The 19,217-nt window shown below is 41.5% G+C and overlaps 1 protein-coding gene, 1 non-coding gene and 1 pseudogene across 2 annotated transcripts; 2 read left to right on the top strand and 1 right to left on the bottom strand.

Moving 5' to 3' along the window:
- Window positions 1-415: 415 nt before the first annotated feature.
- Window positions 416-2,604, top strand: LOC147818485 (uncharacterized). Its single transcript, XM_087177001.1, has 4 exons — window positions 416-427; window positions 770-882; window positions 1,003-1,164; window positions 1,382-2,604. The coding sequence occupies exons 1-4, from the start codon at window positions 416-418 to the stop codon at window positions 2,577-2,579; spliced, it is 1,485 nt and encodes a 494-aa protein (XP_087033127.1). The 3' UTR covers window positions 2,580-2,604.
- Window positions 2,605-13,088: 10,484 nt separating this feature from the next.
- LOC147818484 (uncharacterized) lies at window positions 13,089-17,333 on the top strand (annotated as a pseudogene).
- A 1,805-nt stretch (window positions 17,334-19,138) lies between these two features.
- On the bottom strand, window positions 19,139-19,211 carry trnam-cau (transfer RNA methionine (anticodon CAU)). Its single transcript has one exon. It is a non-coding gene; the product is annotated as a tRNA-Met (tRNA).
- Between the last annotated feature and the right edge of the window lie 6 nt (window positions 19,212-19,217).

Raw genomic sequence — 19,217 nt, 5'->3', positions numbered from 1 at the left:
TTCCATCTTTAGTCCCTGGACATCATGAAAACAAGAAAAAGTCACATTTCAGATTAATATAAAACATATGATATTATTGGATTATAATTATTAAATATAAATATATATTAAAGGATTAAGTTCTGGTTTTAATAGGGTGAAGGTATAGGGAATGCATTAGGTCAAAGAATGTTTCCAGGACAACAGAACGTGTGTGTGTATGAAAGGTAATTACATTCCAGGTATCATTGTGACATCAGTGTTCCTGGCTTTGATGTGTTCTGTTCTGCAGTCCCTTTCTCACCTGCACAGACACAGAGTGCGCAGAACTACACTGACCTTCAACGAGACAACCGCGAAGAAAGTACCAGAGTTTTTCTAGAAAGTACCAGAGAGTTTTTGAGGAAACAACAAAAAAGAGATGGATGAAACAGCCATGGATAACACGGTATGTATATATATTATTTTGCCTTTAATCTCCCCCTCTCTCAGTTTAAGGAGAGAAAGTTTTCACCTCCCATGATTTTACGATGGTGTTATTTAAAAAACAAAGAGAAATATTATATGCAATTGTTCAACAATAAGCTTTTAAAATAAGTTTAACAAGTCAGATTCCTACCTGGTCTGTCTGGATGCAGGAAGCCTGCAGATTTAATTTGACAGAGAGTACCACAACTTTTACTAAGCTGTTAAATCACGTAGATATTTTTTTACCCTCCCAATAACAAGAACTGTTTTGTTGGTGTTAATGATGCCTGGTCTGCTAAAACCTGACTGTTCTTCTTTGTAGATTTCACCTGAGGAATATGGAGAAATGTTGTGCAGCGACTTGGATGTTCCAATGTTCCCACCGCTTGTCTTCAGAACGGTCTTTGAATCATTTCTTGACAAAATCACACACAAGTAAGTCACAAGTTAAATGTCAGCTGCAGAAATTACAACTACACACTATGTACATGTATATACAGTATGCGTTGGTTTAAATTCTTGTTTTGCTCAACCATTCCTACTCTTTTCCTCCAGGCAATGGATGATTTTGGCAGCTGGGAACATCGATGTAGACACAGTCAGAATGCTGTCCGAAACCTGTAAAGAGATTTTGGACGCATTGACCGTCTTAATCATGGACGTTGTGGGACCTCAGGTCCGTGCCCGGGTAAAGGAGAACAACGGCTTACCCATTATGCTTCACGAACGGTAAGTCAAAGGCTTCCAAACACTTTCTTCTCAAAAATCCATATCGTATGTGGTATTTCATAACCTTGCAATTATTAGAGTCCAAAAACTATAGTTACTGATCAATCCTGCCTCTTAGAACATTTTCCATCAGATTCTGGAAATGTTTGAATACCTCTGCTCAAAGCAGATCAGTGGACTAACTGTCACTGTTTGTCTTTTTAAGATGCATGAATTATTACTGTGTGACGGAGGACGATATCCACGCCACCCTCGGGGATTCTCTTCACCTGAGCTTTGTTGAGACACTTGGAATCAATCAGGACCCGTCCATAACCAACCAACTGAGTGACTTGTTTGCAGTAGAGATCACGCGTCAGGTGAACGGAAAACTGGCTCTCATCAAAGGGGAAGAATCTTTGACAGAGCAAGAGGAGCCTGAACATCAGCCAGAAATACCTGAATCTGATCTGAAGAATATGGTTTACCTGATTGCACTGATACTGAAACGTGGAACAGAAAACCCTGAGTCACCAAAAGAACAAGAGTGTTCGGACAGTAGCAGCCCAGACATTCGCTCATCAGGCGAGGAAAAAGAGTTGCATGACTTCAATGAGGAGGATAACACCATCCAATCAGCTGGCATTTCACCAGGGGAGTCACTCGATGCCATCAGTAACTTCTCAGAGGGTTCCTGTCAAGACAACATGACGACGATTCAGAATGTCACTAAGGATCAAACAGACAACTCAGCATCACAGTATAACTGTGAGGGCCACTATCCAGGCAAGGTGACGGATGTTGACTTGAGTGACGACGACGCCACTATTGAATCACTCAGCGTTACACCAGAGAGGCAAAGCGCAGACCTCTCAGACGAGTTTCCACAGCGAGACAAGACCTTTCTCATCGTGTTTCTTGGGAAACTGGTGGAACACACCGCTGACTCCACCAGGACATCAATATACGACGTGGACATCGACGGGATTTTGACAGGTCTGAGAGACAGGACTGGGGGAAAATTACATTTCACTCTCCCAAAGAAGGTTGGAAAGACCCACATCCCCGTTTATAGGAAGCTTTGTCGGGAGTTTGGATCTGCGAGGCGGCTGCAGGCTGCCATGGCGTCCAATGACGTGACTTTTGAGGACACCTTGGTGAAGATTTTGAAAGCACAGCTGCAGAAGTCTTCAGGAGAAACCAGCAGCTTCATGGAGAGAGGGAGGAGGTTATTCCACAGAAGAAACACTAGAGTTACTCCTTTCTATGAGGGGAGTGACAAACCAGCGTCTCACCTTGAGGTCATCGACTCCCCGCTTCCAAACACCAGGAAGCGACCCGCCATCATCAGGATGTTCTCCTTCATGGCCAAGACTCTGAGGAAGCCCTTCAACTCCTGCATCAATGGCTCACAGGACGACTAGAACCATCATTATCCTGTGTCCAATCTTTCCCCCCCTCTTTTTTCTTTCTTTCTTACTTTGTATTAATCTTGAAAAATTAATCAAAAATAATAATCATTGGATAATTTCTCAAGATTAATAACTCTTAAAAAGGATGTGTTTGATAAAGTACTATATCATTACAAAGGTCTTATGTTTAAGTACTACCTATCAACTAGTACTAAACATTAAATCAGAGTCTGATTTGTCCTAAAAAAGACTTTTGTAATGATGTAGTTAAAATAACATACTTTTTAAGAGCGATGGCAACACGGTGGCCCTTTGTGGCCTCACAGGAAGAAGGCTGAGCGTTTATCAGCCCTGTGAAGAGTTTGCATGTTCTCCCCGTGCTGACGTTGGGTTTTCCCCGGTTCTCCGGTTTCCTCCCACATTCCCAAAACATGCAGCTCAATTGAACACTCTAAATTGCCCACACATTTCAATTCGACTTTCCAAAACCTGAATTAAAAGATAATTCAAACTAAGATATGGTTGTGACATCTCTTATGTCATCATTTGCACACAGGTGTACCAGAATATGATCAGGGTGACTTTTGAACACTGGAAATAAATCATGTACTCATCCCGGCAGTAGCCCCCCGTGGCACTCAAAATTTCCCTGGAATTTTCTAGTTTCAAATAATGTTTCTATAAGGTTAAATGTTAACTAACACAATGTTTTCACTGCAACACTCTGACGATGTTTTGAGGATATTTTTGAGGTAACAGATTATAGAATGTTCTTTTACAAAACATTCCCGCAATGTTACATGATAACAAAGAAAGAACATTCTCAAAGCAACATTCTAAAAATGTTTTAGGATGTTATTGAGACCTGAGATGACAGAACGTTTTTCATAAAACGTTCCTACCATGTGATATGTTAACAAAAGTAGAACGTTTTCCCTGCAACACTCTAAAGATGTTTTGAGGATGTTGAGATGGAGCACAATTTCAAGTTGTCATTGGTTCCACTGATATGTCAATTAAAACGAAACAATCGAATGTTTTTTCATTTCTTTCATGGACCAATCGGAGGCATAGTAGGGCGGGTCATGACTTCGTGGTCTCAAGAAAAAAAAACTGGCGGACCACGACCGGGCTACGACGCTGATAGTGCTACGTAAAGGTAAGATAATGAATGTAACTCACCACATTTTAAATGTATATAAATAAATATTCAGAAATGACGCATATTTATTAGCAGTTATTATTTTCATTAGTTATTACTAGGCCCGTCGTTCTTGTAAAAAAAGTAGGCCTAATTGTTGGAAATTATACTGCATTTTATTTAATATGATAAAGTTACAGATGGCAACAGTGATGTTAAATGTTAAAATACATATTTTACTTGCTATAGTTGACCTTATTCAATAACGTTACCAAAAAATAAATATATAAATAAAAAGGTAATAATTCCCGCTCTAACTTTTGAATGTCGCGCTCTGTCTGAATGTAAACTGTTTACTGTGTAAACTGTAAACTGCTTATGCGTATACATGGCGGAGAAATCGGTGTTCCCCAGGGATTCAAATCTACTTGACAAAGTAGATCATATACTCCATCTTCTTCTTGTGACCACTATAAAATGCGCTTTTTCAGGGATGTTGTGTCGTGTAGTTTTGCCCATTATTATTATGATTGAGTGTCTGGTCAACTGTACTGATATTTCACTTAACATGAATGTTACTCATATTGGCATTGTTTGTGTTCTTCTCTCCTTACAGTGTAAACAGCATGGATTTCACATCGGGCTCAGTATGTCCTTTTGGATAACATTTTTTGCTTTTTCCTCTGTGATTTTTCATCATTATTTATTTTTTTTTATTATTATTATTATTAATTTTTTTTTTTTCTGGGGTGTGTTCAGGATTTTGGAAAGTTGCCATGTCAGATAAAAAATACTCAGCCCGCTGGAAAAGGGCAAAAAGATTAGAAGATAAATGTGCACGTGACCAAAAAGCTGCATCTGAGTTTTTACCGGCAAACATTCCTCTTCAGTGTCCTTCACTGCTTTATCAACTCCAAGAACATACAGGAGAGGGGTCTTCTGTGGAACAGAATTGTGCAGATGAAAGAGATGTCGATGATTTACTGTCTCAGAGCAGCAATAGTAGCGATTTGGAAACTAACCCCACACTCAGACATTCCATTGCACAGTGGGCAAATGACTTTCATATAAAACACAATGCACTTGATTCTTTGTTAAAGATTTTGATTAAAAAAATGGACACTCAGAGCTGCCAGGGACAGCAAAAACACTGCTTGACACCTGCAAAAGTGTAGAGTTTGAGTTGAAATCAGGAATGCAGTATATCTACCTTGGCTGCAAAGATCAGCTCCTGAAGTATTTGAAAATGTATCCTCAACAGGACATTTATGGATTAGATTTCATTGACATTTCTCTCAACATCGATGGCTTGCCACCTTTCAAAAGCAGCAGCCAGACTCTGCGGCTGGTATTGTTCCAATCTCCTCCCTCTCCTTTCCCATTGGCTCTCTGCTTTGGTTTGTCAAAGCCAACTGATCTTGATTTTCTTGATGATGTTGTTGGTGACCTTCGCAGTATTATGGAAAATGGACTAGAGACAGACAGTGGTTTGATTAGGGTGAAGCTGCGTTGTGTTACTTGTGATGCCCCAGCCAAGGCTCTTGTGAAGTCCATAAAGCTATGTCCAGGCTATTATGGGTGTGACAAATGTACACAAAAAGGACTGTGGGATGGCCATTGGGTGATCCATCCTGAAATCACCGATCTAACATTGAGAACTGATAAAACATTCATCAGTCTCAGGTGGAGCATCACCTGCATTCAGTTGTGTCGCCATTTTGCCAGCTCTCGATAAACATGATAGAGCAATTCCCTGCAGATTATATGCACCAGTGTTGTGTTGGGGTCATGCGCAAAATGATCCTTTTGTGGCTGAGGGGACCACGGGGAGTCAGAATGTCATCTGGGCAGGTCAGCTTTCAGCTTCCGAAGCTTAGAACATGCATTCCAAATGTGTTTGCAAGGAAACCAAGAGGCTTGGAACATATCGACAGATGGAAAGCCACAGAACTGAGACAGTTTGCCCTCTACACAGGAAAAAATGTGCTTAAAAGGCATTATTGCAGAGCAACTCTATGAGCACTTCCTGGTTTTTAGTGTGGCATTATCCATTCTTGTGTGTCCAAGACTGGCAAAACAGTACAATCACAATGCAAAGGAGTTGTTGGTGTACTTCATTGCACAGGGAAGGCATTTGTATGGGGATGAGTTCCTTGTCTACAATGTCCACAGTTTGGTACACCTTGCATCAGATGCAAAATTTTATGGCAGTCTTGATGAGTGCAGTGCTTTCTCTTTACTAATTACTTGCATCAGCTGAAAAGATTGGTTCGTTCTGGGCGAAATCCTCTCTCACAGATTGTGAGGCGGTTTGGGGGAAGCAGACAAAGTGAGAAAGATGCAACCTGTACTAAAAAAGAGTGTAGAAATTAATAAAACCCAACAATGTCAGTTTTTGGATCACAGTCATTGCCACAGTTCCTCCAAGTGAGAGATTTTTTGTTGTAAGTTTTATTTCTTAGTTGAATTTCCTAGTTAATGTTTGCATAGCCTTTTGTTTCCTCCGTGTGGAGTGATTTTTATTTACTTACCTTTTTATATCATAGTACCTCCAGTTTTAAGGAGAGTTTTTTGTTGTTTCTATTTCTTTCTTTTTGTTCCTTTTTCCTCTGAAGCTAGAGTGATTTTCTGTTTATGTTCCATGTAGTCTTGTTCCTCCCTTATTGGAGTGATTATTATTTTTGGTATTGATTAACCCTGCTTCTTCGTGAAAGAAGCACGTCATAGATAATATTTCATAGCCTGCTTTTTTTTCTTCTCTGCCTTGGAATTAAACCGGAGTTACTAATAAAGACTCTGATACCCTGCATCTGCGTCCTGTGTATAAGTCTGGTTGTGACAAATGTGACATCATTTCATTTTTCTTCTTCCAGAGCGCTGACAATCAATTTGCGGTTGCGAAATTCCTAGACACCAACACAGTGGTTGCTGTGCCAACTAACTGGCTAGAGAAAATTAACCAGGTATTTCCTAATTTAGGTATGCAACATATAATGTAAGCTTGTACTGTCTTCAAGAAAGTCATGTACATGCTAACTGATGATCATTTATTCTTAATTAGCATTCACATGAATTAAGTTTTAATATTTGCTATTTCCTCCAGATGAAAAAAACAACAACTTTTACTAAGATGAAATTAAGTAGGGTTTATTTCTACAAGCATGTAAGTTGCAATTTTCAAAAAGATTTGGGGGAACAAAGGTTTGAAAAACAGTGTTCTACTGTCTCCAATTCAACTCCTGGCATACATATTCCTGTTGTATGTTTACCTATTCTCTTTATGGAATACTGTATGTGAGACCTACATACAATAGGCTGTGCGATATGACCAAATCTCATAACCCAATGTAGGTAATTTCATATCCAGATAATGATACATATCACGATATAGCACATGTTCTGTAAATTAAATGAAATTTCATAATTTTTCTAGGTACCGTTTTCTGGTCTGTCGGTCCATCTTTTTCACGGGTTTCATTAATAAATTACTCTTCTTGGCTTTTTACTTGTGAACCTTCTTTTGCACTTACAGTAAAATAACGAGTGTAGTTGTTCTCAACTTGAGAACTTCACCTGGTTCACTGTCTTGTCTGCTCTGCTGGAAATTTGAGTCTGGAAAAGTGTGGAATTTTGAAATGTAAAATGTGTAGGAACCCTGGACTTGGGACTTGGGGCTAAGTGGACTCGGTCACACCTCTGATATATTGTTTACTGTACAAAGATGTGTATTGTTTTTATAATTTTATATTTTCTGCAGGCTGTGTTTTGTTACTGGCCACAGAAGAATGGCACTGCTAAAGTCAAAAGGAGAGAGATACCAGACAAAACACATTGGGCCAAATGGAAAGTCTCCGTTTTAACATACACAGGTATTGTGTTGTACTGTTTCATCTTCAGAACTAAGCCCTCATACTTCCACTGAAATCATAGCAGTGACTTTGAGGAAAGCAAACTTTGTTCATTCTCCTCAAACTCAGTGATCTCAGTGAAAAGAAATCAGACACAAACTCCATGAATTTGCCAGGTGTGCTACCTGCTTTATTTGACAACAAAAATGTTTAATTACTGCACAAGGTACTTTACGCATCTTTAAGCAGTATTCTGCAGACTAAACATATATGAAATTATTACACTTTTTTTTTTTTTGTCCTGCTGGGAAGTGGGTCGCACTGTGGCAGTCAGTTGGTTTGGTTGGTCAGCACTTCAGTCCAGAAGCTATCTAATAATCTATTTGGTGGATTGCCATGAAATTTTTTGACAAAATTGGTTTTGCATAGAGGGTGACACATATATATCTATATATAGTTCTGATCTGTACTCATATTTTGTAGACACCACATGACTTCAAATTTGGAGAGTGACCAGGAAGTGGAAACTGGCAGGAAGACTATTGCTCCTGTTCGGTACCTCGAGTCAGGTAAAAGATTACTTGATGGATGTGTGTTTTTCATTTTTTGTTTGTTTGTTTTTTGCATTTTTCAAGAAAATATCTAATGCTACTATATATGCTTACCTGACAGATATGTATGAATATCTCTCCATTAGATACAGATATAAATGAGCCCTCAGTCAAGAGAGTGAAGAAAAAAATGTGTCACGAAGGATCTGAGCATCTCAGCACCACAGATGCCAACAATACCTTCCTGTTTGTGACTAATCCAAACCAAACACGGCAGTGAGGTGAATAAGTTGAAGACTGGATCTGTCTTCTTGGCGGAGGTATGTGCTCTACGGAGCGCATTTTCTAGTTGTTGATGTGTTTGTTGGTTTGTTGATTTAACTGCAGCACTAAGTACACTAGTATTTGTGCAACGTGTAAAGTGTAAATACTTATGAAAAGAATAGTTGAAGATAAGGCCGGTCTAGGGCTCACATTCAGCTGGGGCAGCTGGCCCCTGTAGAGCATTTCTGAGGTTATGTACAAATGGTTATATACAACTGACAAAAATGTAAGCGCTCTTTCGGTGAACTGCTTTGACTTTCTGACTTACTGTGACCTTTTGTTTTGTAGTCAGCCCATCGATGGATTTATTTTCAGCCAGAGACAACCAGAATAGACCAAGTGTTATGCCCCAGTCTGGGGGGGGGGGGGCCTAGGACACAACAAAGATTGGTTTAAATATAACCAAAGTGATTTATTTACATAAACGTTTTAAGTGAACAAAATAAATACTGAGTTTAGGCTTCAGGGTGGACTAAGCACAACATAATAAACATAATAATACAATACAACAATAATATGACCGCGGTCATAACACCCCCACACCCAAGAATTGAACGTACCCCCAAATGTTTAATTCCTACAGATCTGAGGAAACCCTAAACAAAGCATCTGCAATCACATTTTCTGTGCTCTTCTTGTGGTGAATCTGCAGATTAAAATCCTGCAGAAGGACAGACCAGCGCATAAGACGCTGGTTAGAGTCGCGCATGTGTGCGAGGAATACCAACGGGTTGTGATCTGTATACACTTGGACAGGCTGTGAAATAGATCTGAGATAAACCTCAAAATACTGCAAGGCAAGTAGCTTCCTTCTCAACAGTGCTGTAATTCAGCTGATGCTTATTAAAGTTCCTGGAAAAGTGGCAAACAGAGTGGTCAATGGCCTGGTTATCCTCTTGCAAGAGGACAGCATCCGTGCCGCACGCGCTGGCGTCAACCTCTAGTTTAAAGGGTCGCGTAAAGTAGGGTGCAGCGAGGACGGGTGCGCTAAACAGTAACGCCTTGGCAGACTCAAAGGCAGCCTGACAAGCGGGGGACCACACAAAGGGTTCAAGGGACTTACGAGGCCGGTGAGAGGAGCCACCACAGCAGAAAAGTTTCGACAAAATCCACGATAATATCCACACATTTCAAGAAAACGGCGCAACGCTTTCTTGGACTGTGGGACCGGAAAATCAATAATAGCCTGCACTTTTTCAGCCAACGGACGCACCTGCCCCTGACCTACCTGCTTAGATAGGTAACAGTGGCTTTGCCAAACTCACACTTCGCAAGGTTAAGTGTGAGTGAGGCCTCACTAAGACGGCTGAATATGAGAGACAGTGTGTAGAGATGGTCAGACCAGGTGGAGGAGTAGGCAACTACATCATCTAAATAAGCTTCGCAATGTTCGACGCCAGATAACACACTATGCATTAACTGCTGGAAAGTAGCGGGAGCGTTGCGAAGCCCGAAGGGCATAACGGTGTACTGGAGGAAGGTGTCGGGTGTGACAAAAGCGGATATTTCTGAGGCGCGTGGTGTTAAAGGAACCTGGTCCAGCTTTGTCCCATATTTTGCAGAGCCTACACGATCTATACAGTCCTCCATTCTGGGGAGTGGAAAATAGTCGGGTTTTGTGACTGAATTTACTTTTCTGTAGTCATTACAAAAACAAGAGGTGTTGTAAGGTTTTGGAACCAAAACACAGGGGGAGCTCCACGCACTCGTACTGGGGACAGCTAATCCATGCTCAACCAGCTAGCTCACCTCCTGCTGCATCAGGGCCCGTTTAGCTGGATTTACCCTGTATGCGTGTTGCTTAATGGGTTTGTGGCCCTCCACGTCGATGTCGTGGTACAGGACAGACGTTTGACTGGGATGGTCAGAGAAAAGCAACAGGTTATCCTCAATGAAAGCTGTAATATCTGCACGGGCCGAATCAGACAAATGAGACAAAAAACCCTCTAAATTGCTCAGTACCTCTGAATTCCTCAAACGAGCGGCCGGCATCAAACCACTTTTCTCTGCCAACCCATCATCAGCAAGCTGGTACTGAGGAGGAGCGGACACAGACATCACGGGCGCAGCAGGGGACGGCAGAGAATCACTCACTCTGGAAAAGTAACATTTCAGCATGTTAATATGGCGTACTCTGGATTTTCTTTTCCGGTCTGGGGTGTGAACAACATAGTTGGTGTCACTAATTTTTTCTCTCCACCGTATATGGACCTGAAAACCGAGACTACAAACTGGACCCAGGTAACGGAAGCAGCACCGGAACTTTTTCACCTGGTTGGAATACACAGAGGACAGACTTCTTATCATAACGACGCTTCATGTTAGTTTGACTTTGTGCCAAATTGTCACGGGCTAACTGACACACATGATTAAGATGCTCACGAAAAGAACTGACATAATCCAGCACATTATGCTCAGTTTTTGGCGACTCTGACAGCCACTTCTCTTTGAGGAGCTGAAGGGGACCACGCACAGTATGGCTGAAAACCAAATCACAGGAACTAAAACCTAAAGACTTTTGAGGAGTTTTACGCATGGCAAATAACAGAAGAGGGAGGCCCGCATCCCACTCTCTGTTGGACTCGAGGCAGTATTTGCGCATCATGGATTTTAATGTCTGGTGGAACCTCTCGAGTGCGCCTTGGGACTCTGGATGGTAAGAACTTGATTTTACATGTTTAACTTTTAGCTCTTTCATTACCTGTGCGAACAGTTTGGACATGAAATTTGTGCCTTGGTCACTCTGAACAATCTTGGGCAAACCAAAAGTTTAAAAGAATTTAATGAGCGCTTTGAGAGTGCGCAGTGGGATGGCCTCAGGGTACCGCGTCGCAGCGCACATCACAGTCAAAATATACTGATGTCCAGATTTATTTTTTGGTAATGGACCGACACAATCTATCAACACACGTTCAAACGGGGCCAGAGGAACAGGTTGATTGGGCTTTCCCACAATTTGTACATGTATGACATGCGGCAATATTTCGCTACGTCTGTCTTTAACCTGGGCCAAAAGAAATTACGCAACACACGATGGTACGTCTTTTTAACACCAAGGTGGCGAGCTAAGCTGTAGTCATGTGCAAGACTCAGAATTTGCACGCGATAGTCTGTGGGCACAACCACCTGATTAACAACACGTATCTTGCTGGAGTCGGGACTCCACCGTCTCATCAAGACACCGGTGTCCAGAAAAAACACACACGGCTGGCTGTCATCCTTGGCAGCTGCAACAGAGGACGGACATGAAGTTAGAGACGGATCATTTTTCAGTGCATTTATCAACATTTTACAACGGGTTACATTTAAACTCAGGTCTGCGTCAGCAGGAAGGAAATCACACTCGTTGACACACTCAGTACCTTTTCACACTCGGAAGTTGGGTACACTGAAAAGGAGGGCGCACCCTCATCTAATGCAGCCTAAAACGAGTCGGACAGATCCACAGCTTCACCCAACACATTTGGGACAGATACCACAGGAGAGACAGAGGGAGAGCAGCAAGCAGACACAACTGACAGTGGATCATTAATGATTTCGGGCAGAGCAAACACATTTCCCTCCAGCCAAAAATAAATGAAATGCCACTGATCGGAAACCGTGGGAGCACAGCAACTTTCACATGTCACGACACGAACGGTGAATGCAAATGGACCATGTGAAGTGGGGCGTTGAGTTCGCTCATCTTAATTCCCCACACTAGCAGATCAGAAAAGCACGAAGTTTCATCGGAAAGTGGCTGTACACTAGCCAGCATGAACGAATGAAAAGCGGCTGTATCTCGGAGGATAGTCACCGGCACTCTACCGGATTCCTCACCGGTTATAGAAACAAACCCGTGAGAAATGAACGGCTTGAACCGAGGGTCAACCTCCACGTTTACCTCTGGTTCGGATAAAGTGTCTTTTACAGGTGGGGACGCGGAGTTTATAAAACCCACACCTGCGGGAGGTTTACCATTTTTGTTTTGTCCTTTTTTTCTAAGCGTCGGACAGGCAGCGATCAGATGGCCTGGCCCATGGCAGTAAAAACACTCGCGGCTCTCACCCGCAGCTGGTGACGTGCTTTTACGCATCAGCTTTGGTGAGCGGTTTCTGCGCTCAGATGTTGCGTGTGAAACGCGAGGTGCCAGCATGGAAAAAACACTTTTGTGCGTCAAAATGAATTCATCAGCCAGCACGGCTGCTTTTGTCACAGACAATTCTTTTTGTTCATTCAAATAAACAATTCTGTCAAACAAAACGCTCTTGTCACGCAAAAACTCAACCTAAGTCTGGTTGGCAGTTTTTTCACTGTTTTTAAATTTTTGACGGTATACTTCGGGGTCCAGCTTATAAGCCTGCAACACAGTCTCTTTCAAGATTTTGTAGTCAAGACTATCTTGAATAGACAGACTGGCACAGACCTCCTGGGCTTTCCCCACTAACTTACGCTGGAGGAGAAGGGACCAGAACTCTTTGGGCCAACTCAGGGCAGCAGCTCTCCGCTCGAAAGCGCTGAAATACGAATCCACTTCGGACTCACGAAACGGAAGGACTAAAGCAATGTTCTTAGTGATATTAAAAACAGGAGCAGAAACAGAACTGTGTCCAGAAAGAGGCACCGGGGTGAAGACTACAGGGGCTCCTTTTTCCAGCTCGAGAGCCTGAATGCGCAGATGCATAGCTTATACCTCCAGCTGTTTATTTTGGGTCTCTGCCTCCTTTATTTGGAGTGCTATGCGGAGATCCTCTGTGGTCATTTTACCTACAAGAGGATCCGTGACCGGCCCAAGCTCCACACCAGCAGCGAGCGTGCCAGCAGCCTCAGCCACCGGTGCGTCACTGGCCGCGTCACCCGCAGCAGCATCAGCCGCATCAACAGCTGGTTTGGGTAGGACACCCTGCTCCACCAACTCTGCACACAGCAACCGCTTAAGCTCCTCTTTCTTAGCACCATAAGGCACATGCACATTATAATAATTTGCTACAATCAACAGGTCTGCTTTTCTGCCTTTATCAATTTTTGCCAAAGATGGACTGGTCACAAAATCATCCAATGAAAACTCCATAATTCCCCCACACATCAAAATAAAACAGCCAACCAGAAAAACTACTCACCGAAACTTACCCGGACACAAAGCACGACAAGAAGACGGGCGAGCCCCCAATTCATGTTATGCTCCAGTCTAAGGGGGGCCTAGGACACAACATAAACTGGCCCCATCTTCCCCAAGTCCCAAGTGGCCACAACAAAGATTGGTTTAAATATAACCAAAGTGATTTATTTACATAAAGGTTTTAAGTTAACATATAGAAAATAAATACAGAGTTTAGGCTTCAGGGTGGACTAAGCACAACATAATAAACATAATAACCCTGTCTTGAAAGTAAACAACTAATCTAACCAAAGGAAAACAAATGACAGCAAACTCGCCTCCCTAACTAGATAAACAGGAGAAAACCAGAGAAACAAAACTGGTAGCCCACCCTTACTACTCAAATGAATCTAAGCACTACACAAAGCTGAGTCACTGCAACAGTGTGACCAGTTGGGAGAAGAGGAGAATGAGACGACGAGCCGGCGGCCATCTTGGCTCCTTATATATCAGGTGATCAGGGGCTGCAGGCAATCACCGACCAGGGCGCAGAGCCTTTCCACCAATGACGGCGCGGCTGCGGCACACACCTATTTGCATACAATAAGAAAACTCAGGAACACAGGGCACACACACATACACAACAGACCAACTACAATAATATGACCACGGTCATAACACCAAGTAAGTCTCAATTTCAACACATTAGTAACATTGCCCCCCACAGCAGTGGGGTGGTAGTAGTAGTCTGGGATTGATTGTTGTTTCCATTACTGCTGTGATGGAACCAACAGTGATGGGTATGACGTTCATAAGAAATGCTACAGTTACACTACCAACTTCATTTTTCATAGGATGTTGTTCATATGAAAACAACGGCTGCAAAACGGAATAGGTTATGTTAATCTTGTTTTTAATTACATTTCACTCTTGTGGGGAAGGTAACCACTCAGTTCGGCTGTTTGTTGAATTTCAGGCTGTTTCCTGCTGGCAGCAGCCTGAAATCCAACTGACAACCTTCCACAACACTGAAGAAAGATAGGGGATCAAAAGCCCAGAGACAGGAAGACTATAAAAGGATTACCAAATTCAAACAATTAGTACCTGCACCTCTTTGTTTTTCCAACTTTCAGTTTCCATTTTGCCATTTTTTTCAGTTTGTTGTTTGGCCCTGGCAGGATTTAGGGGCAGTGTTGTGTTGTAGCCCTCTTATGATATCACATGATAGACCACAATGCTTCACACAATGTTTCTCAACACAGTATGCCTTGCTAAGTTCTTGTAGTCAAAAAGGGCCATAGGACAATTGCTCAAATGTATTGTTATATTTTGGATGATTCCTGCACACCAGCATATGTGAGGGCCATTTTTATGAGGCTGGACAAGATCGAACAATCTCTGGAGACCAATCAGTCCATTTTAATCAAAGGCATGAGGTCTGATGATCATGAGATTGAAGAGCTCACCAGGCCACTCAAGACTCCAGCAGAACTTGAAGAGACTTCTGAAAAGCTAAAGGACACAGCTCACAGAAAGAAAGTGGTATGTGAAAATAGGATGTCGCTGTATTAGTTTGTGTGTGTGTGCCTGTGAAAAACAGCCCCTTCATAGTGAATACAGTGACAGTCACATTCAAAAATGTATGTGGATCTAATATTTAAAGTACTTATTAAGTTGTCCGGCACCACTCAGCTTTTCAATGAATAATCACTTTAATAAACCAATAGCCCAATCCAAATGATAATCCAAAAGTTCACTGCATTTAACACCGGAGCTCAGAGCTCGGAGCAGAAACACAGTCGCTCTAACAAACAGACCTAACAAAAGGAACACTGAGGGAACAGAAAATCACTATAGGTAATATAAGCCTTATCCTATAAGATAATTAATTTTCTGCATTGTTTCCCTTTTCAGGTTGATTATCTGTCTTTCCTGGGAGGTGCTACACCTGGTGACTCTGAGAAGAATGATGCACACCATTGGAACCAATGCCCTTTGGGCCAAATACAGTTTAAAGGGTCGCAAGGGGAAAAACAAATTCCAGGACCTGGCTATGTATCCAGTCATAGTTTGTGAGTTTGTTTTTTAATGTTTTTACAGATCTCACTGCAATCTTTTGAGACCCAACAAAGACCTTTTCACTGTTAATATTTGTAGTTTTGATGGCTCTATATGACTGACTAACATAAACAAAACAATCAGTGAGAATAGTGCCTATTTATAGATAATTATTCAAACTGTTTGACACTTTCTCAGATCCCTCACCTGAAAAGACAAAAGTGCACACGCCAAAACATATAAAGCCCTATTTTCATGTGCCTTGGTACATGGTGCAAAGTGAGGTCAAATGACCAGTACACAGTGCGTAGGTGTTGTAGTGACAAGATGTGCCTGGTGCATTTGGGAACGAGGTGAGATTGAGGTGAATATATTATTAGTAGGTGTAATAGGGGCTGGGATTGAATTAACCAATCAGTTATCCTCTGTGTGAGAGTGTGAGAAAGGGAACAATCATTCCCTCTGCATCCGATGGTAATGCCTGAGACTTCATGGCTCCAGTGGAGGCTGGCCATAACAAAGCTTCCACTGGATTTATGTTGACTATGATGTATCTTGTAAAAAAAATGCTGAAGCATTTCCTGGAAAAAAGACAGATTTTGTTTTAAGGGAAGACTGATCTCTACAGCTGCCTAGAAACACTTTCATTCTACTATCTTAGTACTAATACATTTTTACTTTTTCTTAAATTTGTTTATTATAGGACATTAAGAAATAAATGGGTTGATCTTCAAATATTCAAAAAACTACTACTACTCTGCAACTACTTCTTCAATTACTTTATCTACTGCTTGAAATACTTCAATTACTGATTCATCTAATTCAAATACTGCTTTATCTACTTCAGCTACTGCCTGAGGCATTCCACTACTGCTTCAAGTATTTCGAATACTTTTTCAGCTACTTCAAGAACTTCACCTGCCTTAAGAACTTTTAAGTCCTGCTTAAGCTATATAAAGTACTGCTTAACATTATTACTATCTACTTTTTCAAGCTGACACAAGCACACAAATTTTCTTCAGAAAATGTAGCCTTTTATAATTTTTTTTTCTCTTTGTCTTCGTTGTCTTTAGAGGCCTGTCGCAAGAACCACCCCAACGTGCTCCAGAAGACAATTGAAATGTGTAGCAGACACACTGAAATATGCTAGTGTTCCGGTGGTCACCTTGAAGCCAGCTGTTGTTAATCCAAGTGCGCCTGCCCTCTCTACACCTCTGACACAAGACTCTATTGAGAAAATTGTGGAGAGCATCTTGGAGAGGCAGCAGCACCAGCAGCAGCAGCAGCAGCAACAGCAGCCAGAGCAAAAGAAAAGGCAGACAAAGACCTGTCTTGCCTGTGGACATCCAAAGTCTCAGTATGAGACTGATGGATCGTCCGAGCACTTTTTTTTTTACCAGCGAGGGCCTGTGTGATACTTCTATTGTTCAAAGAAGGTGTACCAGAGCTACGCTGCTGATGGACTCTCTAACCCCAAAATGCCCTTTGAAGAATTTGAAAAGACAGAATTCTTCCACAGAGAGCTGGAGGCCACCACAAAATGGGTGGAGGAGAAAAATGAAAATAAGAGGAAAACGCCAGACTCCCAGAAAAAAAGGCGCCTCTGCAGATTCTGCCGCATGGACCTGAAACAGGGACCAAACAGCCCACACATTCATACAGGCTTCCCTGGAGTGGCAGGAAAATACATTTACTGCCCATGCGTTTCAGGCCTCTCCTTTCTATGAGGCAGAGAAACAAAGATGGGTGGAGGACAGGAAAAAATGATTGACATGTACATACTTTTAAGTGTTGAGTAGAGAAAACTATTGTTCTTTATGTTCATATGTTCTCTGTATGTATATTTGTAAATATGATTAATTTATATTTGTAAGTATGTAAATTGTATGCACATAGTTTGGAATATTTTGTCATGCATATGTACATAGTGGTCTCGTGTTTACAGTCATTTGTCATTTTCATTCAGCCTTTGTAAAAAGTTAAATTTGAAAGCTGACCTCAAATATTCCATAGTATTACTTCTCTTTATGATTATAGTCCAAGGTTTGTGTGAAACACTGCACAAAGTCCTCACACTATCATATTTTGCCAGCATTTCTTTTCTCACACTTTTATTTAATGTCCATAATAACTGCGTCACTCATAATTTCCATATTATAAATATTGCAATTGTCAGTATGTTTGCTTTTAACTTAATATGTCAGAATAAAATTATTTCTATGTTCCAAAAACACTTCTCTAGCATCTTTGACATGTGATACTGTGCTTTCAGAGATTCAAATGTTTCAAACCCTCTCAAAGAGATCATAGATTCTGTGCACTGATAACGATAACTGATAAGAAGAAATATTCTGGTTGCTATGAAGAGTATATAAATTTAGAAGACCCCCACACACCTTGTTCTTTAGGCAGCTGTAATATATCTGTTCAGAGTAGCAGGATTTACATCATCCAATACATTTATTAAACTAATATAATTGTAGTTCTACAAAAACTAATTAAACATTTATAGATGAATATGAATTCTTAAATCCCAAACATTTTCAATGCTTTCCACTCATTTTATCTCAAGTTTGATTATGCCTCGACGGGGATTTGAACCCTGTCCTTTGTGGAATTTTAAATTCAAAAAAATGAAGCAAAAACCTGTCTTCCTATTGGCTATTTCTCTGTTACAGATATTCACAACTGGCCCCCACGTGGCAGGTGAGAATTCTACCACTGAATTCTGCTCACATGACCAATTAACGTACCACTGCGCGAACGAACACAACAAACATCTGAAACCTGGTTGTCCGGACACCTGACCGTTTCCTCCAGATAAAGTACATTTACCTTTGAGAGGATATTGGTTGTGTTTCTACTTTGACATCTTGACAGCTCTCGAGCCTTTCACAGAGGACCTGAGGTGCAGGCAAACGCAGCTTCACCGTTCAGTTAATAATCCTCATGATTTCTACCTGTTGGTACACATCCCCCGTTTTTAAACATAGATATAATACCAACGCTGGATACGGTGCAGTAAATGAGCCCTGCTGCCATTTTGTGTCAATGTCTTGCTTCTGTATTGCAACAGAAATGAATCACTTACGGCCCAAAAAACATTTCACTCATGGAACCCACCTGTAAAGGACTTATCTACACAAAGTGTTGCCTGAACAACTTGAATGGCACAAACGTTTAAAAAAACTAATAAGAAATTAATCAAATCCAACGACTGTCATTTACCCCTGGCCTCAGATGGCCCAACGACTCTTATCATCTGTTGTGACAACATCCACGAGCCTTAATGAACTGAGTGATAGCAATGGCCTTAATAAGGACTCCACACTTGGAAAACCAAGATCTGGATGTTTAAGAATCTCTCAAAAACAACAACTCACTCTTTGGGCCCCTTAACACCAGTCAGTCAATGTCTGAAAGCAGAACACCTTAATATTGTTGCTGACAATGTGGATACCTTGACTGTGTTTTGCCATTCTTCCCTTTCCTTTCCCACTGCTGCATCTACACAGTGTACATAGTACATAACTTCACACCAGTCCAGAAAAAGCACATGTGCAGCAAAAGGATGCCCCGTGTGAGGCTCGAACTCACGACCTTCAGATTATGAGACTGACGCGCTGCCTACTGCGCCAACGAGGCCTGCAA

This window comes from Seriola lalandi, unplaced genomic scaffold (genome assembly GCF_002814215.2).
Source record: "Seriola lalandi dorsalis isolate HSWRI2012SDOR001 ecotype SW California unplaced genomic scaffold, Sedor1 jcf7180002054576, whole genome shotgun sequence".
In the NCBI taxonomy this organism is placed as follows: Eukaryota; Metazoa; Chordata; class Actinopteri; order Carangiformes; family Carangidae; genus Seriola; species Seriola lalandi.
Note: the sequence above shows the minus strand (reverse complement) of the source record. Positions and strands in the feature narration are given on the sequence as shown.

Bases quoted from the DNA above. Each gene is read 5' to 3' on its own strand.
- LOC147818485 (XM_087177001.1), top strand. The intron at 883-1,002 runs GTAAGTCACAAG...CTTTTCCTCCAG, and splicing joins CTTGACAAAATCACACACAA to GCAATGGATGATTTTGGCAG. The intron at 1,165-1,381 runs GCTTCACGAACG...TGTCTTTTTAAG, and splicing joins AACAACGGCTTACCCATTAT to ATGCATGAATTATTACTGTG.